At 35.0% G+C, this 17,924-nt stretch overlaps 4 protein-coding genes across 5 annotated transcripts; 3 read left to right on the top strand and 1 right to left on the bottom strand.

The window, feature by feature from the left end:
• Positions 1-892: 892 nt before the first annotated feature.
• On the bottom strand, positions 893-2,899 carry LOC114880676 (PRELI domain-containing protein 1, mitochondrial). The gene is made up of 6 exons (XM_029196950.2): positions 2,654-2,899; positions 2,520-2,583; positions 1,826-2,026; positions 1,538-1,754; positions 1,198-1,437; positions 893-1,107 (listed from the first exon to the last, which is right to left on the bottom strand). The coding sequence occupies exons 3-6, from the start codon at positions 1,915-1,917 to the stop codon at positions 964-966; spliced, it is 693 nt and encodes a 230-aa protein (XP_029052783.1). The 5' UTR covers positions 1,918-2,026; positions 2,520-2,583; positions 2,654-2,899; the 3' UTR covers positions 893-963.
• Positions 2,900-9,446: 6,547 nt separating this feature from the next.
• Positions 9,447-13,145, top strand: LOC114880915 (serendipity locus protein alpha-like). The gene is made up of 12 exons (XM_029197409.2): positions 9,447-9,616; positions 9,693-9,902; positions 9,967-10,152; positions 10,242-10,415; positions 10,500-10,624; positions 10,718-11,220; positions 11,295-11,497; positions 11,560-11,761; positions 11,832-12,038; positions 12,114-12,203; positions 12,268-12,555; positions 12,626-13,145. Exons 1-12 carry the CDS (start codon positions 9,563-9,565, stop codon positions 12,931-12,933), a joined length of 2,550 nt encoding a protein of 849 aa, XP_029053242.1. The 5' UTR covers positions 9,447-9,562; the 3' UTR covers positions 12,934-13,145.
• A 77-nt stretch (positions 13,146-13,222) lies between these two features.
• LOC114880924 (V-type proton ATPase subunit e 2-like) lies at positions 13,223-14,169 on the top strand. The gene is made up of 4 exons (XM_029197441.2): positions 13,223-13,413; positions 13,561-13,608; positions 13,683-13,770; positions 13,839-14,169. The coding sequence occupies exons 1-4, from the start codon at positions 13,316-13,318 to the stop codon at positions 13,857-13,859; spliced, it is 255 nt and encodes an 84-aa protein (XP_029053274.1). The 5' UTR covers positions 13,223-13,315; the 3' UTR covers positions 13,860-14,169.
• A 169-nt stretch (positions 14,170-14,338) lies between these two features.
• On the top strand, positions 14,339-16,968 carry LOC114880922 (E3 ubiquitin-protein ligase RMND5A). 2 transcript variants are annotated; one of them, XM_029197438.2, is made up of 7 exons: positions 14,339-14,705; positions 15,060-15,343; positions 15,432-15,569; positions 15,636-15,934; positions 16,013-16,115; positions 16,186-16,340; positions 16,419-16,968. In XM_029197438.2, the coding sequence occupies exons 1-7, from the start codon at positions 14,570-14,572 to the stop codon at positions 16,501-16,503; spliced, it is 1,200 nt and encodes a 399-aa protein (XP_029053271.2). In that variant the 5' UTR covers positions 14,339-14,569; the 3' UTR covers positions 16,504-16,968. The 2 variants fall into 2 exon arrangements, with proteins under 2 accessions (XP_029053271.2, XP_029053272.2); XM_029197439.2 differs by having other exon boundaries at positions 14,342-14,705; positions 16,440-16,968.
• The last annotated feature ends 956 nt before the right edge of the window (positions 16,969-17,924 follow it).

Here is a 17,924-nt window from a genome sequence, read left to right as displayed (position 1 = left end):
TAACGCACCTTTATTTCTACGTTCATTCTAATACATACGTCTTCGTCTATGTAATTCTTGCATGATTTACAGCACCGGGTAAAAGTAAACGATATATTACAACTTCATTTGACGCAATCTTCCTACACTCTTTGTATCTACATTTATACAAATTGCTATATCGTACGTGTAACCGTGGTAACTGGAAAAATTTCCGCTACGTACGCGAAATACGAGACCTTTTGTGTAAACAACAAGCACAGATATACGTGCAACACTAATTAGCCACAATGAGATACCAAAAGTATCGAATATCGTCGGTACAAAATCTTTCGTGCGAAACAACAATTTTGTGTATATTGTGTAATGCGTTGTATAATGCACCTATCGATCGAACGTGCTTGTCCTTTATCTTATATACTTTGTCTCGTTGAACGAGAACACTTTTACGATCATTTTTACAAAATATATCAATTCCAACTTATGGATAACATTTCACGCGACGACTATTCTTCAAGACAATATATATATGTATACATATCAATATTTCATTCATTTTTGGTCACATTTATTCAAGTAAGCGTAAACAAGGAATAAGGTAAATTTGAAATAATACCGTCGGATACAACGAAACACTGAGCTTCAAACTCGTTAATGTGCTATAGCGTTGCGTGAGTACGATTTAATAAATTATTAAAGAAGTCTTAAGTCTTGATTAAAAATAAATTGGCAGTTGAAAGGAATGACGAGGGTACAATCATACAGAATTTCTTACGGTTTTCACGTGACCGACGATAGAATAGCTGCTAATTCATATTTTCAAATAAATCTTCAGGACATCGAATATTATGAAAATTTTCACCGTATCGATTTCACTCGATCGATCTTGCCTCTATAAACAATTCTCTTCCGATTTACATTTTTCAATTTATCAAAATATTTTTTACAATTTTTTCACGAAAACGACGTTGTTGGTTAAAACGTTTATACCACATAAATCGTTCCAGCTTTTTCCTTTGCTAAATCTTTCGCTTTCTTTGCAGCATCCTTTACTTTCTCCGCTTTGCCTTGCAAAGAAGTTTGAAAACCTTCCGCGAGACTAGCTTTTGCTCCGGCTGCTTCGTCAAGCTGAAACGATAAGCAATAAATGAGCTATTAAATCCACGTACGTGGAAAGTATTCAGGCGTATGGATTATCTGTTGCATTATCCTCCTTACACGATGAGCGATTCCCATTTGAGGATTCATATGTTGCGCCGTGTGTGGAAACATATGCGCTAAAACGTAATTGAAACCAGTATACATCTGTTTACAATTCTTTTTAAATTTATCCAGCCCAAACGCTTGTATAGCCCTACTAAATCCAAAAGCTCGACTGTCTATCCATGCGGACCTTTTTGCTATCGTCCAATTTGGATTCTCATCGCAAACTTTATAAACAACCTTCTCGACGATACTCTGGAAAATAAGGAAACTTCAAAAAAATCAAACTTCAATTTCCGACGCGTTCACGATACCGTATTTCTTGCTAATATATTTCACGTATTGATTAGATTACCATAACTGTAGTATAGCCCAAATTTCGCGTATATGTTGTCAAAGTTTTTGCCTTCAAATCTACCGTACTCTCTTCAACAATTTTTACAACATTGGTTTTAATAAACCTTTCTCCCCACTTGGGCACACGTTTATTAGTTTTTGTCAGGAGCCTTGTACTATGTAAAATTCCATTTCTAACTCTTCTTGATATAGTGTCTTCTGTTAGCACATGAGCGCTGAAAGAGAAATTTCAATTTTATGTGGTAAAAGTTTACATGGTAGATAATACATAACGCTTCTGACATACCTGTTAGGATTTGGATATCTTTGCCAAAATGCTTGTGCAACTTGATTCCAATTAAATTGGAAAATTACACTATCCTCATAGTGTTTAACCATCTTTTCAACCAATATAATTTCTTCTACTAAATAAGGTGGGAATTTTCCTTGCGGAATATGAAACTGATTGTACGTAGGAAACTGTCTGATATAACCTGTGTTTTTTGATCTGTAAACAAAAGTAAAAGATAATGATTCTTTATAGACGAATATAGTTAAATGCGTTTGTATAAAAATATATTCATTATCTCTATACATATAGGTATAACAACGTTATAAACATGGTTTTATTTCTATGCTATTCATATAGATACAAAAACTTACATGTATACAAAAAAGTAATATACCTTTAACACCAAAAGATTTGTTTGATCTGAATGGCTTGTCGTGATAAATAATTCTGATTAAATAAATGTACCTTCAGAGAATTTGACGAATTGCATAACCCTTCCCCGTGTTCGATAATTATTAACTAATTTCTACGTATAATTATTAAATATCAAGGCTCGAGTAAAATCAATTAACGCTAACAATAATCCAAGAACATCACAAAATTAGTAGTAGACAATAAACGGAGAAATTTTATCAGATAATCCATTTACCGCTTAATCGCGAGAGTTATAAAAGTAAGTAAATAGAATCAATCCTTTCGGATACAATACCTAAATTTTGAGGCTTGTTGTAAACACGTGGAGGTAAATATCAGCCAAAATATTGTTAATTCATCTGTAGTAAAAGTAACATTATTCACAGTATGCTTTATTACATACTATGCGTACAAAAGTGATGATATAACCTTTTGAAAACTATTCCTTCTCGAATCACTCTGAAAATTAATGGTACCGCGCAACGGATAACACGAATCATTCATAGACGACTTATTCGACTGTTGATATAATCAAACAATTTGCTATCAGTTATCATATTTTATACATGTTCACATGGCTAAATATAAGACACATGTATTCTACTGTCAGGACTCCTCATTTACAAAACTCAGCGACTACAAAGTCATTGTAGAACGCTGATCCTTTACAAGTGTCGCCCGTGTGGTGCAGCACCAGTTTATCGGAGCAAGTAAAATACTGGATGAGCACCCTCTGCGTCGAGGCCGAACTCCGAATTTCACATCGGTAAAACAGCCCATGGAACAGAAACTGATTCAAGAGCCACCTCAGTTATTCGATCCAACTAACGGCATGTTATACTACGTCACCTTTCGCAAACACCTAAATGCACGTGTATGCTACGATAGCTATATGTATGTATAAGTACTGTGCACCGATGACAAGATGTCCCATGAGAAGGCTGCAAATCTGCCCTTCTCAGGGGACATCTTGTCATCGGTGCACTATACATAATTAAACAATACTGACTATGCATTCACTATTATTCATTTTCTTTCCGTAAAATTGTATTTATAATGTGATATACTTCAGAATCTTAAAAGCATAGTTCCTGAAAAAAATATAACGATTAAATAGAAAAAAAAGCATTTTCGCAGCCAATTTGTTCGTATTATTTGCTGCATAATTAATAAATGTATCATAGAAATAATGATACGGTTATTAATTAGTCATCAAATAATAACGATTGCCCAAGTCTCATCAGGGGAAGGTTGCTGCGGGTGGAGACCCACCCTACCTCATCCCATCCACCCTCCATTTATGCAAATTTTTATTTTTATTCAATAACATCATCCTCTTGATGCACATTTGCCAAACGTTTTTGACTGTTTTGCAAACGAACAACAAAAGGAACATTATTTTTATTCACTACCATAAATCTAACGTTTCCTAATTAAACACTGCAGTGATGATTATATCTTAATGACCATAAAGTCATTAAGATATAATCATTCTACAAAACCATAAACTTGCAACGTGTTTATATAAAAATTTAAAAGGATATACACAAATAAATAAGTACAATGAATTTGTTGATTTTCTTGTCCCCACCAGAATACTTCCTGAAACAAACTACGAAAGATTAGATACAATTTGCAAAAATAATAAGACTCGTATTATACCTTCATACTAGAATACTTTCTGAAACAGACTAAAAAGGATTAAATACAATTTTCAAAAATAATAAAACTCGTATTACGAGGGAGGGTACAGGGGAACCTGAAAAGAAAAGTTTGATTGCCCATAAGAACAATCCCTAAACAAACCCTCTCAAACAAACCGAAATCACACGCAACATTAATTTAATAAATGCAAAAAAGTGAAAAATTTAATAACAATCGCGAGTTTATTCGCAACACTAATTTCTTTAATTATATAATATGTACAAAAGCGTACGCGTAAAGGCTGCTCTATTATGCGCAACGCTAAGCTGAAAAAAAGAAAATAAAAAACGCGAACTGTAACGCAACACTAATCAAATCTACCGAATTTTGTAAGACGCAACACTAATCTAAAAAAGGGGTACAGCCAATCCAAGGCTGTATCACGGCAGCTGGTCCATAGCTGCCTCGTAGATTATGGCAGCTCCACTGGATCGTTTTTGGGCATTTCATCATATATCGCAACTCTAATATGCAGAACGCGAATATTCATTATCGCAACACTAATTAGCAGGGAATTCTATAAACTAATGCAAAGCAATCGCGTATTTATAAGTCGCAACACTGGGGAACAATCGCGCTAATGTCATTCGCAACGCTATCTTTAAGAGACATGCAATTAAAATGAAAAAAAAGGGGATTCTCAAACCGTGAATTTTTTATTCGCAACACTAAAGCAATCAACAATAAAGAGCAAAACTCTAAAAAATCTTAAAGCAATCAACATTGAAAAGTTAAATTATATTTTAAAGCAATACAAGAAAGAAACGCGATATTTAAAGCTCGCAACACTAAATGAAAATCGCGATAATCATGCATACGCGACACTAAATTGAACCGTAATAAATATTCACTCGCAACACTAAATTGAAAACGCGAATTGCCCAAAATCATGGGGTTCACGGGCCCCCTCTTCTCCTGCAATTACAAAACTACAACTACAAGCGAGCACAGTGACAAAGTAGTAACGATAATGATTTCCCATCCTTTTTTGCAAATGGATGCAAAATCATTAGTAGTTCCCCTCTTGAAAGACAGTTTGTCGGGGCGCTTCGGCATATAGCCTTTTCTTTCTTCGGGCGGTCCACCCACCTGAAACTTATATCTAAAGCTCGAGACTTGCAAATTCGCAAAACAAAAGAAAAAACAATCAACAAAAAAGAAAAATCGCGAAACTCTAATTAACACGTGGACGAAAAAGGACTTTATACAAATCGTTGTTCGTGCACACGTGCCGTGCTCGAGCAGAACTTGTGCGTTTCGTCCCATCGCGATCGCGTATGACGACTTATGAAGTCGCCAAAAATTTGAAAAATTGTACAGATAGAATCGAAGGCGAACGGCATACTCCGTTCGTATCGATTGGATCGTCAATTCTTCAAATATATTCCAGGTACAGGTTGATCACGCGAAATCGCGCCTACCCGACCAAGAGACTGTGACAACCTGTCCCGGCCCTACCTACTTACAATCTATCACACATACCAGAAGGTATACTACCTACCTACCTAACGCTATATTTAAAAAAGGCAAAATCACATTCTCACAAAAATTCATTCCACGACCCCCATACACTCCACCCGGGCGCAAGAGCCTACACTAGGGAGAACGTCCCGGGACGCCTCCGTCACCCGAGTTTCATCTCACATCACACTCTAAGGTACGTACCATTTTTCACTGAAATCGTCTGGCAAGGCTAGCAATCATTGCGTATAATGATAATTACAAAATTTAATTAACTACTTTGATATAGAATATTTCATAATAATGGTAATAATCATGGTAATAGTAATGGCAATATAGTAATAGTAATGGTAATAATACTATTTGGTTTGTACGTTCATTGTACATCTTATTAAATAAAATATTATTTCAACTTAAAAGTTAAATGAAAAAGTTATTAAACCGACGCAATTCCACAGCCTAAAAACACACACACCATATGTGGAAATTACGTCGTGCACGATATACTAACACAATGCCAGCCGCTTATTAATTATTATTCTTATGAACTAGGTCATCGTGCCCATTGCCTCTACCCATCCAAGTAGCACCTAGGCACGTGAATGAGCTTTGGCAATAAACACGGAAGGGGTTAAACCTGAAAATCCTGATCTAGAAACATGATTAGTACATAAACATCTAACGGGCTAATATTTCACTATTTTAATAAAAGTGACTGGACTTTGTAAATATAAAGCTTTAAGAACAAATACTGAAAAGTATAATAGAGCAACTATGACGCAAACATGGTGCACTGCTAATATCAGCTGGCAACGAAGGGTCTCACGCCCCCTAGTCTTACGCCAGACGCTACATACCACCCACCCCGCCTGGACGTCGTAACGCCAGGACAGAGTGCACCCCTTCGCTAAGAGCGCTACCCGTCCGTCCAACACGTTGCATCCAACGGTGTCAGATTGACGGACGCCCATAGTATAGACAAAAGGACTACAGTTTAGAATATGGTAACATATTTGCATATGCTCCGTATTCTAAAGCTGCGCCTGCAAAGGCCTAGTAATGCATGGGTATATCTCCCAGAGATGGTGTTCACGGTCTTATGCCGCGGAATCCTTGTAACTAATTTGATTAATTAAATAATACATAGGATTGAGATTAAAAACCAAAAGGATTCCCACCGAATACTAGTCAGTGCATCGTCATATTTACTCCCGCGCTGGAAATTTTTCGCAACACTAATTTAATAAAGGCAAAACTCTAATAAAAAGGAATTTAATGTCAAAATTGAATTTGATACTTTATTAAAAGCAAAATGACTAATTAAAAATTCTTTCCAATGAAAAAAGAATATATTGTGAAAATTAATAAAAAATTAAAACATCCTCGGGCGATTCCCTCCTCAGAGTAAATTTTCAAGAATACGCAAAATGTGTTGAAATAGATCACTCTGATTTGGAAATCTACCCGTCACGAATTGTCTTCTTGCACATAAATTGATCATTTTTACATGAAAGCATAACTAAGTTAAACTTCGCTATAGAGAGAATTGAACTTTACTACTCGTAAAAAATTCTCAAATTCTATTTGAATTTTCAATGTACAAAATGTAATGAAATCAATGTAAAATCATAATTAGTATGTATATCCAATATACATATTATATTACCAATATTATATCAATTTGAATCTTTACAATAACTAAATCAGATGGTATCTGACTTCTTCGTTAAAGAAAAACTAAATAAAATTGTTTCTGTATTACAATATTTCATATTCCACGTTTTGTTATAAAATCGTATCATGAACATTTTAAAGCATTCATATATTTTATAAATTTCTATTGGAATATGTGGAATAGAAATAATGTTTAAACGCGAAGTGCAAGAAGAGCTAGCCTGAACTAAACAAAATGAAATACAATAAAAATGTAACTACTCATGAGTATAATCATACCCATGGTCACTGTGCTAGCCAACTACATATACAACCAGTAGCCCGTGTCGATTCGGACCATTCGTCCTACGACATGATTGGGCACCGGAGGAACCATAAAGCATGCGACTCACCGTTCGCAGATATGCTCTTCTTCCGACAGTCAAGTAGGAGGCTGCACAACAACAAGGTAGCAGGTTCGCTTATAGGAGAAGACGGAAGTCGTGAAGGAAATCATCGGCCCAGTCATCAGAGTGTTCAGGAACTCGGCAAAATTTAGAAATTCATCTGTAACAGAACAAAAAAGAATTATGGTTAATTATGAAAATTATCAACCTTTATTCTTATAAAATTATAGATGAATTTGAATTTTATAAAATATTAGCAATTAAAAAAAACTCTCAATTATCAAGTGTCGAAATTGTAAATTATTCTAGTTGAATTAAAATTAATTAAATAAAATAATAAGATACTTACACTCTTTCTTTATGGAGCAACGCCCAAGACTCCTCTTCAGTGGTGGACTCCTCTTCAGACTCTAATACTGGATATATCGAGCAATTAAAAAGAAAAAATTAAAAAGAAAAATAAAGATATGAAATACTAATCAATATTCAATAAAAAGAAGTAATAATAAATGTGAATAATTGATTACAATAGATTAAAACAATAAATTCTTACGAAATTCTATTTCAAACCCATATCAGGTTTCATGGCGTCCTTTTAATATCCATCAAATATCTGTAATAAAAAAGAAATACGAATTTATGTAAATAAAATTTAATCAACAATAATAAAATTATTATTAATAAACGATCGAACTATAATTTATGCAAAAATATTTTAATAGGTGCAATGGGTACCTACTACTTATCCAGAAGGATGCTCTCAACACGTTTTATGACTTTGAGAGAAAAATGGCGCGACCCTCTTTCGCGCCGAACACCGGTCGGCACCGTTCGGTACTGTCCCTCTATCGGCTGATACCTAAACAAGTACACGAATAGGCTAAACAGGAATATGTAATATTACGATGCTCAAGAAAGAAGGTTATTAAATTAAAAACAACAAATTGTGTGAAACAGTACTAAAAGCATTCAATAATGTTTCGGAAGTTAACAATATAAAAGAGAAAATAATTCAGATTCTGTTCCACTCTCATTATGCATTAGCGGCAAGAGCAAAAATTTTCAACCCACGTATTTTTGAAGAGAACGCCGAATTAATGTTAAAGATCGAGAATTCAGACTTCTCTTCGATGTTTCTTTCTATTTTTTGTATTATTATTACCCGATCGGCAATTTAATTTAATATTTGAAGATAATTTAATCTTACCTGTTGCAGACACGTGCCAAACGGACGAAGCTTCGAAGAGGACTGTTGCACTCCACCACACTCCGCGCATCGCACCCCGCAACGATGAATCTGATTGGTCGAAATAGGAGGACGCCATAATGAACGACCAATCACGGGCATTGGTAGAAACTTCGAATTGCTTTGAAACTTTAACATTAAAAGAACGGAAAGATTCGTTGAAAATTATCAACGCCATATTGAAATAAGGTCAAGATTACTTTTTTCACTTTAAAGCACTGAAATAATTTAAAAAAATAGAAAAATACATAAGATATTAATGGTATTTAATAAATTATCATCATAAAAGCAGAATAAATGAGAAATATGTTATTTTAATTCGTATCTGTATCGACAAAATAGGGTATAAATTTTCAGCTTACGCATTTCTGAAGACAATATGGAAATGATGTCAGAAGTCATGACTCCGGTCTTCTCTTCAACTTTGTCTTCTGTTTCTTGTATTTTTGATATCTAATACACAAATTTAATCACATACACGAGCTGCGAATGATTGCGCTGTCGAGTATATTAAACGAATGAACTGCGCGCTACAGAAAAAACAACGAACTAAATTTGTGGTCTGTTTTACCTTTTTGACGTCTTTCGCGAGTAAAAAATCAACGAAATCGTAGTTCTCACTATTTTTCTAAACGAAAGGCCCAGGGCCGACCCTGACTACAGAGCCGCTGTAGAACTCTGATCCTTTACAAGTGTTGCCCGTGTGGTGCAGCACCAGTATATCGGAGCAAGTAAAGCACTGGGTGAGCACCCTCTGTTCCTCTCTGTTAAAGGTAAACTTGTTGCTGTTTTCATTCTGTTTACAAACAATCAAGAGTTGCGAGGCTAATTGCATCGCTAATTGTGCGAAAAAACAAAAGGAAAAAGATGTCTGTAAAAACGAAGGAAGTAAAGAGAATATTAGTACCCATAGAGGAGAAAGTAAGAAAAATGTAACAACTATATGATTTTCACATGTTATTTGCTTTTATATGTTTACATATATTTAATGTTGTAGATAAATAAATTGGGAGAGCTCATAAGGGACAGTTCCTTCTGTGCAAACGACACAGCATCGACAGAATCTGTGTTTTTTGAACAATTGAAATGTTTAGGAGAAAAGTTTGATGTTCTATCAAAAGAGGAGATTAATGATTACGAAGAAATGGAGTCAAAAATTACCACGATAGTAAAGGAATTTTCTTCCTTAGAATATGTTAACGAGTCGGTATGTGAAATTAAGAGAGAGACTGGTTTTTCCCCTTCATTTCCATTGACAATATTCTTTACAGATTGAAAATGTTGACAAACAAACAGCTGAACAAATCTTATCCAATGTTCTTGATAAGTTTAAATTGACACTGGAAGCTCTAGAAAAATTAGGATGTTTGCCTCTGAAACAAAGATTAATGGATTGCTTGGAATATGTTAGCGAAATGGGTCAAGCAAATGAGATTGAACACTTTCAAAACATCAAGGTATAGAAAATACCGCTACAGAATGTTCTACTTCCTTTAAGTTCATTATGTTCATTGAAAATGTTTGAAATTTGTACCCTTATCCATAGGAGTTGGGCACTTCTATTTTGGAATTGCTGGGACCATTACAAATATATCGTAAGAATCTGGCGTCTCGATCACTCGCCGAAAAAATTATTCTGTACTTGTGTCAATTGTGCACAGCATTCAAACTGTTAGTACAATTAGTGCAAGAACAACATCGGCTAAACGCGCCAATCTATGTAATAGAATATTTTATGATCTCTACATTTTAAAAGTGTACATAAATTTTCTCTAATCGGATGTTTACGCTTTTATTCGCATAGAATTGCAAGAAATATATTTGCGAAAGACTCTGTTTTTGCTTAAAGATGCTAATGGAAATACTGGACATACCAGATCCATTACCCGAGGATGAAATATCCGAGAAAGAGAATCACTTTGTTTACCGGTAATGAATCGCATCAAATCAAACGAATTTTAATCTCTAAGAAAACGACACTGTATTTCCATGTCTATCGTTTTACCCTTCTTTTGTTTTCAGAATGGACTTGGTACTGGATATTTTATCGGAAATGCCGAGTAAATCGCAACAAGATCAAATATCAGAATGTCAAGAGTTATGGTACCGAATAGAAGACGTATTCTCATATGCGATGGCGATCGCTCAAGTTTGCAATCCATGTAACTTTAAAGCGATAACCGGAACTTGTCAGTCTATTATATCAGAATACGAGAATTTAAAGTTTCAACTCACATCCGAATCATCCGATACAGCATTAAATAATCTATTCATAAATAGTTTAAGCGACGCGCTTTATCGACTAGAACGTAAAATCAATATATCAGTATTGAATCTCGTTATGGAAGTCTTTAGCGATCCTTTTAATGCCCTGAAAAAACTCGTCACGATTTGTGGTAATTCGTTAAACGCCAAACAACGATCCAAGAATGATTTGGCCGACGCCATAGAAGATTTTGATCAAATTATAGACAAATCGATGCAGATAGGATTATTTGCTATTGCGTCTTGCAAGGATAGAAATCGTGAGTTGACTTTTTTCATAATTTATACGCGATTAAACTTCTTTCCTTACAATCGAATTTGTTTACCACTCCAGGGATCAATCAGATCCGAAACAGTCTAGCAAGTCTTGAATCATTAGAAACTGAATTAATTTCCGCCATTACTACGTTTTACTTGCACCCAGAGAGCAAAGAAATGCGTGCAAATGTAAAATTACTGACCACGCAATGGCAAATGGAAGTTAATAAATTACAAGATGCGATCAATTTGATTATGGATTCAGCAGCATATTGTCAGGTAAACTGTTTGCTCGTACGCAATGATACCGCTGAATAATTCACACATTGTCTACTATTTAGGTAGTTTTGGACGATCTTCAAGAGCGTGTCTCGATAATGTCTAATTGTCTCGATAATAGAGAACCAGTCACTCAAACGCAAGTACAAACCGTCGTGCTTAGATCTTTGTCACTATCTCGACAAATTAGCGCCACTATAAGTGATATTGGAAGCGACACTATAGAAAGACAAACGATAATGATGGTTAGAGAATTGAAAGCTGGTAAGTCCGTGTATTATGGATCTTTAATCTTTTTATCGAATAAATCATCGTAATCATCTTTACTTCTAAGCAATATTTGAGGCTGATACTGCATCAAAAAACCTTTTAACGGAAAATGCAACGGAACCACAGCAATTACGTGTCATAAAACGATGCGAATTAATATTGAATGTGATGAAACGGTTGCATCCTGCTTTGGTTGCTATTATGAACAATACAACGTTGATGAATACAAGTTATGGAAAACATGGGAAAGGGCAGGGTGATACTATTCATGGTATAGTTATATTTGCATCCTTTTATACTTGTAGTACATCTTGAAATCATTTTTTATTAACTTTACTCACGACAGATGTAAGCAATAGATTGGCATCGACGATTGGCAAATCAGCGGACAGTCATCAACAGAAATCCCTAACTTATATAAGAACACCTTATACAGGTACGAAAACCATTGCTCGTCCGAAATCTCGCAACTTTTTGAAATCTTGTGTACTTCTTTCTAGTGAGCACTTACAAGTCTCCATTATCTATACAAACGGCAAACAACGTCTCTAGAACGCAATTGAATTTATCGTGTCTGATTCCATACATTAAGAAGGGACGCGAGATGCGCACTGAACGTTCAATCATGTATAAAACTCCATGTAGAAATGACTCTGTTGATCAATCTTTGATCGACGGAACATTTAAACTGAGAAATTTGACTACCATCAGACAACATCTTTTCAGCAGAGACAGTATTAGTTTGCAGGATGATACTTGTTTGACCGAAGAAAGTATGAATCTGACAGGTAATGTGTGCATAGATACAGCGTTTTCTTTTTTATCAACAATTAATTATCAACCAGATAAAATTTTTAGATATTTTAGAGAAATTTGTAAGTTCCTGTACAACTTTGAGTACAACTGGATCGAAATCTCACTACATAGATGAGACACAGTGCGACACAACAGCCAATAAATCGGGTCAGAAATCTGCTACAAATCTAACAGAATCGTTGGTAGAATGTATCGGTACCCGATCTAGAATAACTAGTAAAATGAATGAATGTTCTGCAATCGGCGGTGGAGATGGTCCATCGATCGTGGACGAGTCGAAACCGTATAATGACACTCAAAGATCAAATAATAATACTGAAATAACTCAGAAGCGATTATTTGGGGATTAAAAATTACATTGAGGAAAACATGTTCATGTTTGATCTGATTTTGCAATCCTGGAATAAACACAAATTTTTGTTATTCAAAGGTGCTTTGAAATCGTTCCTAATAAATACGAAATTTTATATTTATCTAACTTCGGCATTATGTTCCCTTATTAATCTTAAAACCTGTCAGTTTCATAAATAAATTTTTAAAAACGTAAATTGGATTTCGATTATCGATTGTTACATTATACGATTGGTTGCGCGCGCAACATCTCGCGATACGCTAATTTCATTTCACTTATCGAAGTGAATCGAGATATTCACGTGATCCGCGATTGTATTAGTTTTGGTGGGTTCAGCCTACTTGTAAAACACACGAAAAAGTTCATTTATTTAAAGAAAAATGGGAGCGTCGGTATTACCAATATTATTTTTCACGATACTTTGGGGAATCGTTGGAATCGTTTTACCCATTTTCGTTCCAAAAAGTGCTAATCGTGGGTGAGTATAATTCTTGTGAATTTCTTGTTAAAATTCTCATTCTTTGAGCATTGTTCAACACAGAAAAAATTAATGTAATTGGAAATTGAACATTATTGATTTCACCCGTAATTAACATCGTTTTATCCTATATAATTTTCTTTACAGAATTCTTCAGGTTATGCTGATGTTGACAGCTTTTACATGTTGGTTATTGTAAGTCAGCTAAATAAATTATTTAAGTGAATTCATACTTTAGTTGATTTATAATGCAATATTTGTTCTTGTAGCTGGTTATGTTGCTATCTGGCACAAATGAACCCACTAATTGGACCAAAATTATCCAATACTACAATTCTTATGATGGCTCGAGAATGGGTAAGTATTTTGGTAGTTCACATTATTACAACTGTTTTCTTGCCTTATAACAAATATGTATGTTTCAGAGTCACGTTCAAATAGAATAGGAGGAAGAGTGATTGTTGAAGGAAATAATGTTATAAATATATTCCAAACATCTTGAGAAAATTGCTGTATTATAGCGAACATCCAATACTTGGGTATTTACGTATATGAAAATACAGATGTTCAAAGATTTATTTTCAACTATCAGTATCTTGACATAGCAAAAATCATTTGCTCGTCAATTGTATATTTTAATCAAATGTAAAATATTACTTTGTTCTGATACCAAAACAGGAAGAGTATGTATAATTATGATACACTGTAACAGTGGTAACTATATAATAATAAAAATAAAAATAATGATTAGTTAAAGGTTATAATCTTATTCTCTACAAATGTCCCTTGCTTTAAGTTTTACGTTATAAACATTCTATAAACGAACGAAACCACTAATATTGACAGATCGATACAGAACGGGAGCGCAACCATTGTATAAGTATAGAATGTAATACTCGCATGCGCGCGCGTGCATTGAATATATATATATGTAATGCATAGAAACATAGGTTATACCACAGAGTTATACTTTCGTGTTTACTTGTCCACTTTTTGCTGTGCAAAAATGCATATGTGCATATGCACGCGTATTTGTAATTGATGTTCGCACTTACGTGTGGTATTTGACACAAGCATATACACCTATACATATACGTGATTGTGCATAAAGTAAAAGTGACAAGTAGTGACGCGATATCAACCAAGAAAAACAATAATGGAGGCGTGTAATGCCGTTGAACGTGAAGTTGACAAAATTTTACTAAAATTTGGTGTGGTAAACGAACATGCAGAGACAGTATTGCAAGATTTGATAAATCATATTGAATCTTTAAAAAAAGAATTCGCAGAAGGTAAGCTATACGATTCATCTTCCTACAACATTGCGTTTCGTTGACAATTCGTCAAGCAAAAAAATAGTTATCAGATTCTGGTAGCAGCGATACGTTTTACGAAATTAGAAGAGATTCTAGAAAGTTGTAAATGGTACACGACAAACATTTCTTTGTTGTGTCGATGAATTTTAACCTGAAACATACATATTTAAATGTTTCTTTTTGGTCTGAGTCTAACCTCTTCTGTAAGAGAATATTTAAGATTTTTCTTTGTACTAAACGTTTCTTAATCATCGTTTAGTGAAAACAATGAATACTCTTATAGCACATACGATTAATATACGATTTAATAGCGATATTATTTGTTCTCAGTACCACCTGATCATGAGTTAACACCAGTTCAGGTGCAAGTGTTGAAAGATGCAATGAAAAAGGTTTGCGAAACCGTTCATCGTTTAACCACTGAACATCGAGAATTACACGGTTCTGTCTCAAAAGTGGGAAAAGCAATAGACAGAAATTTTACGGCTGATTTTGCTAGTACCAGTAGAGAAGATGTTTTCTCTGGTCCAGAAAAGACTCATCTTTTAAATCAAGTAATTTGTCAACATTTTTATCGTCACGGAATGTTGGACATCGCAGCCGAATTAGCAGCTGTAAGTTGGCTCGAGTGTACCGAATTGTTATTTCTATGTTTAGCGATTACAGTTTGAATAAAAAAATAAAATTCTTTGTTCGATTCAGGAAGCTGGGATTAAAACGGACGAAGGAACGAAAGAACCATTCACAGAATTAAATTACATTCTGGATTGTTTAAAACAAAGGAACCTTGAACCTGCGCTAGAATGGGCTAAAAAACACCGGGAAGCACTTTTGGCACAAGTATGCGCCACATAGTTATCATTATCTATACGGCATTATCTGTTTGACGAAAAATTTTCTTTGTAGAATTCTTCGCTCGAATTTAAATTGCACAGGTTACATTTCATAAGACTGATTCAGCAAGGTCCTAGCAAACAAACGGAAGCAATAGCATACGCCCGACAAAATCTCACGCACTACGTTGGTCGTCACGGGAAAGAAGTACAAGCATTAATGGGAACGCTACTCTATTTGCCACACGGAATACAATCATCCCCTTACAGTCATCTATTAGATCCCACTTTGTGGCTCGATATTCACGATGTGTTCACAAGAGAGGCGTGCACCTTATTTGGTTTAAGCTTAGACAGTCCTCTCTCAGTGTGGTACGTTACCCGTTCATCGTCTGTTGCATTGAGAAAACCACGAACCGAGAAAAAAGTCTGTACCGTTGTCTGTTTTAGCATAAACGCTGGCTGTACCGCGTTGCCGACACTTTTGAATATCAAGCAAGTAATGCAACAAAGGCAAGTAAATACCGTTTGGAATGGAAAAGACGAATTGCCGGTAAGTAACCGTCGTCGTGAAAACGATCGAGAAGCAACGATACGTTAATTAAAGGATATTTTTCATACAGATCGAAATAGATCTGGGGAAACAGGGTCGTTATCATTCTGTTTTCGCGTGTCCGATTCTAAGGCAACAAAGCACAGAGAACAATCCGCCGATGAAATTGGTTTGTGGTCACGTTATTTCGAGGGACGCATTAAATAAGCTTACCAACGCAAACAAGTATGTTTTGAAACGGAAACGAGAATACTGGATTAAAAGAAGGTGAAGTGGTATATTAAAGAAAGCAATAAATCAAAGGAGAAACCGATTTTTTTTCAGATTGAAATGTCCATACTGTCCGGTTGAACAGAATCCAGAGGATGCTAGGCTTATATATTTCTAGATTATTGTGATAAGAACACGTTTGTTAATCTCTTCGAAGATATCATGCTTAAGTCACCGGATTGAATACACAGTTACGTCGAATATCATATTCCATAAATTCTCACGATTATTGTAAACTTTCATTTTGCTTGTCAGACTGATTTCGATCGTTGTGTCCTCGATACGTTTGATATTATATGCAGACACGTTCTATCGTCCGAAAGCTAAGAAACCTTTGGCGACGACCGCAACGACAGTTTGTCGCTTCTTTCCCTTGGTTATCTCAGAATCTTTCGACGAGTGAATACACCTACGTAATTACGTAAGTTTCAAATTATTTGAGAATGAAATATATATGTATTTGTGTATATATATATATATATATATTTATATTCACGTAATTGCGAGTACGATGCATAACAGCGATAGTATTAAGTAACAAGTTTTTGTATATATCGTTATTAAATGTTAATTATCATTAGAATTGTTCGTATCGATAACTATTAACGATGATGCGTGTCTGATGGTCATCCGTACCGTCATCGCGTATCGATGTAATTGCACCGATGTTATTCTTCTGCTTATAAAACGTGTAGTGATTTCTAACGTTTGTTTACAGAAGATTTTCATCGATACGTGCCCTGTAACGAGATATTTTTCTACCCTGAATATTTAGCGAATAAATCAAATAAAATAAATATTGTACAATTAACAAAATTGAAATGTGATATATTGGAAGAAAGTAAGAATCATCCGATATACGATCGCGATAAATGGAAAAATTCGTAACGATTCGGTTTTAAAGACCGTAGATCAGAGCAATACTGTTGTTCACGTTAAACACGTAGTAGTTTATTAAGTAGACGATACTTGAATCATGTACACGTAAATAGAACATGCTATAGAACGGTAAGCATAAAGTGGAATAACGATCTATTCCCTGGAAAACAAACCATCCGATCGGAGCACGTAGCGTGAACGGGGATCGTAGACATCGATATCGATATTTTCAGAGTCTCAATGGAATAAATCATTTTTTTTTCTTCTTTTTTCGATAAATGCACATTTTCTTACTCACATCGACGATACGATTACGCAACAACACGCATACAGAGGTAGAGACAGAGAAACAGAAAAATTTGCACACCCGTTTATTTATGTGTGCGCGTACTATCGCATCGTTTAAGGATATTTCTTTTTTCTTTCCAATTCTCATTGTTCTTCGACAAGTACGTTTCACTTACGGTCATTAAATCGGACCCATACACCAGCTGATTAAATATACATACATGCTTCGCTACAGTCGTAAGGTATAAGGGAACATCGTATATTGAATGATTACACGTGGCTCGTTAAACATAGAACAATCCCTACACGTACGTACAGAATCGGTACCGGGTATTCACAAGGTTCATTATCTCCAGTTCCTTCGAGCGTACA

Source organism: Osmia bicornis, chromosome 9 (assembly GCF_907164935.1).
Source record: "Osmia bicornis bicornis chromosome 9, iOsmBic2.1, whole genome shotgun sequence".
NCBI lineage: Eukaryota > Metazoa > Arthropoda > Insecta > Hymenoptera > Megachilidae > Osmia > Osmia bicornis.
Note: the sequence above shows the minus strand (reverse complement) of the source record. Positions and strands in the feature narration are given on the sequence as shown.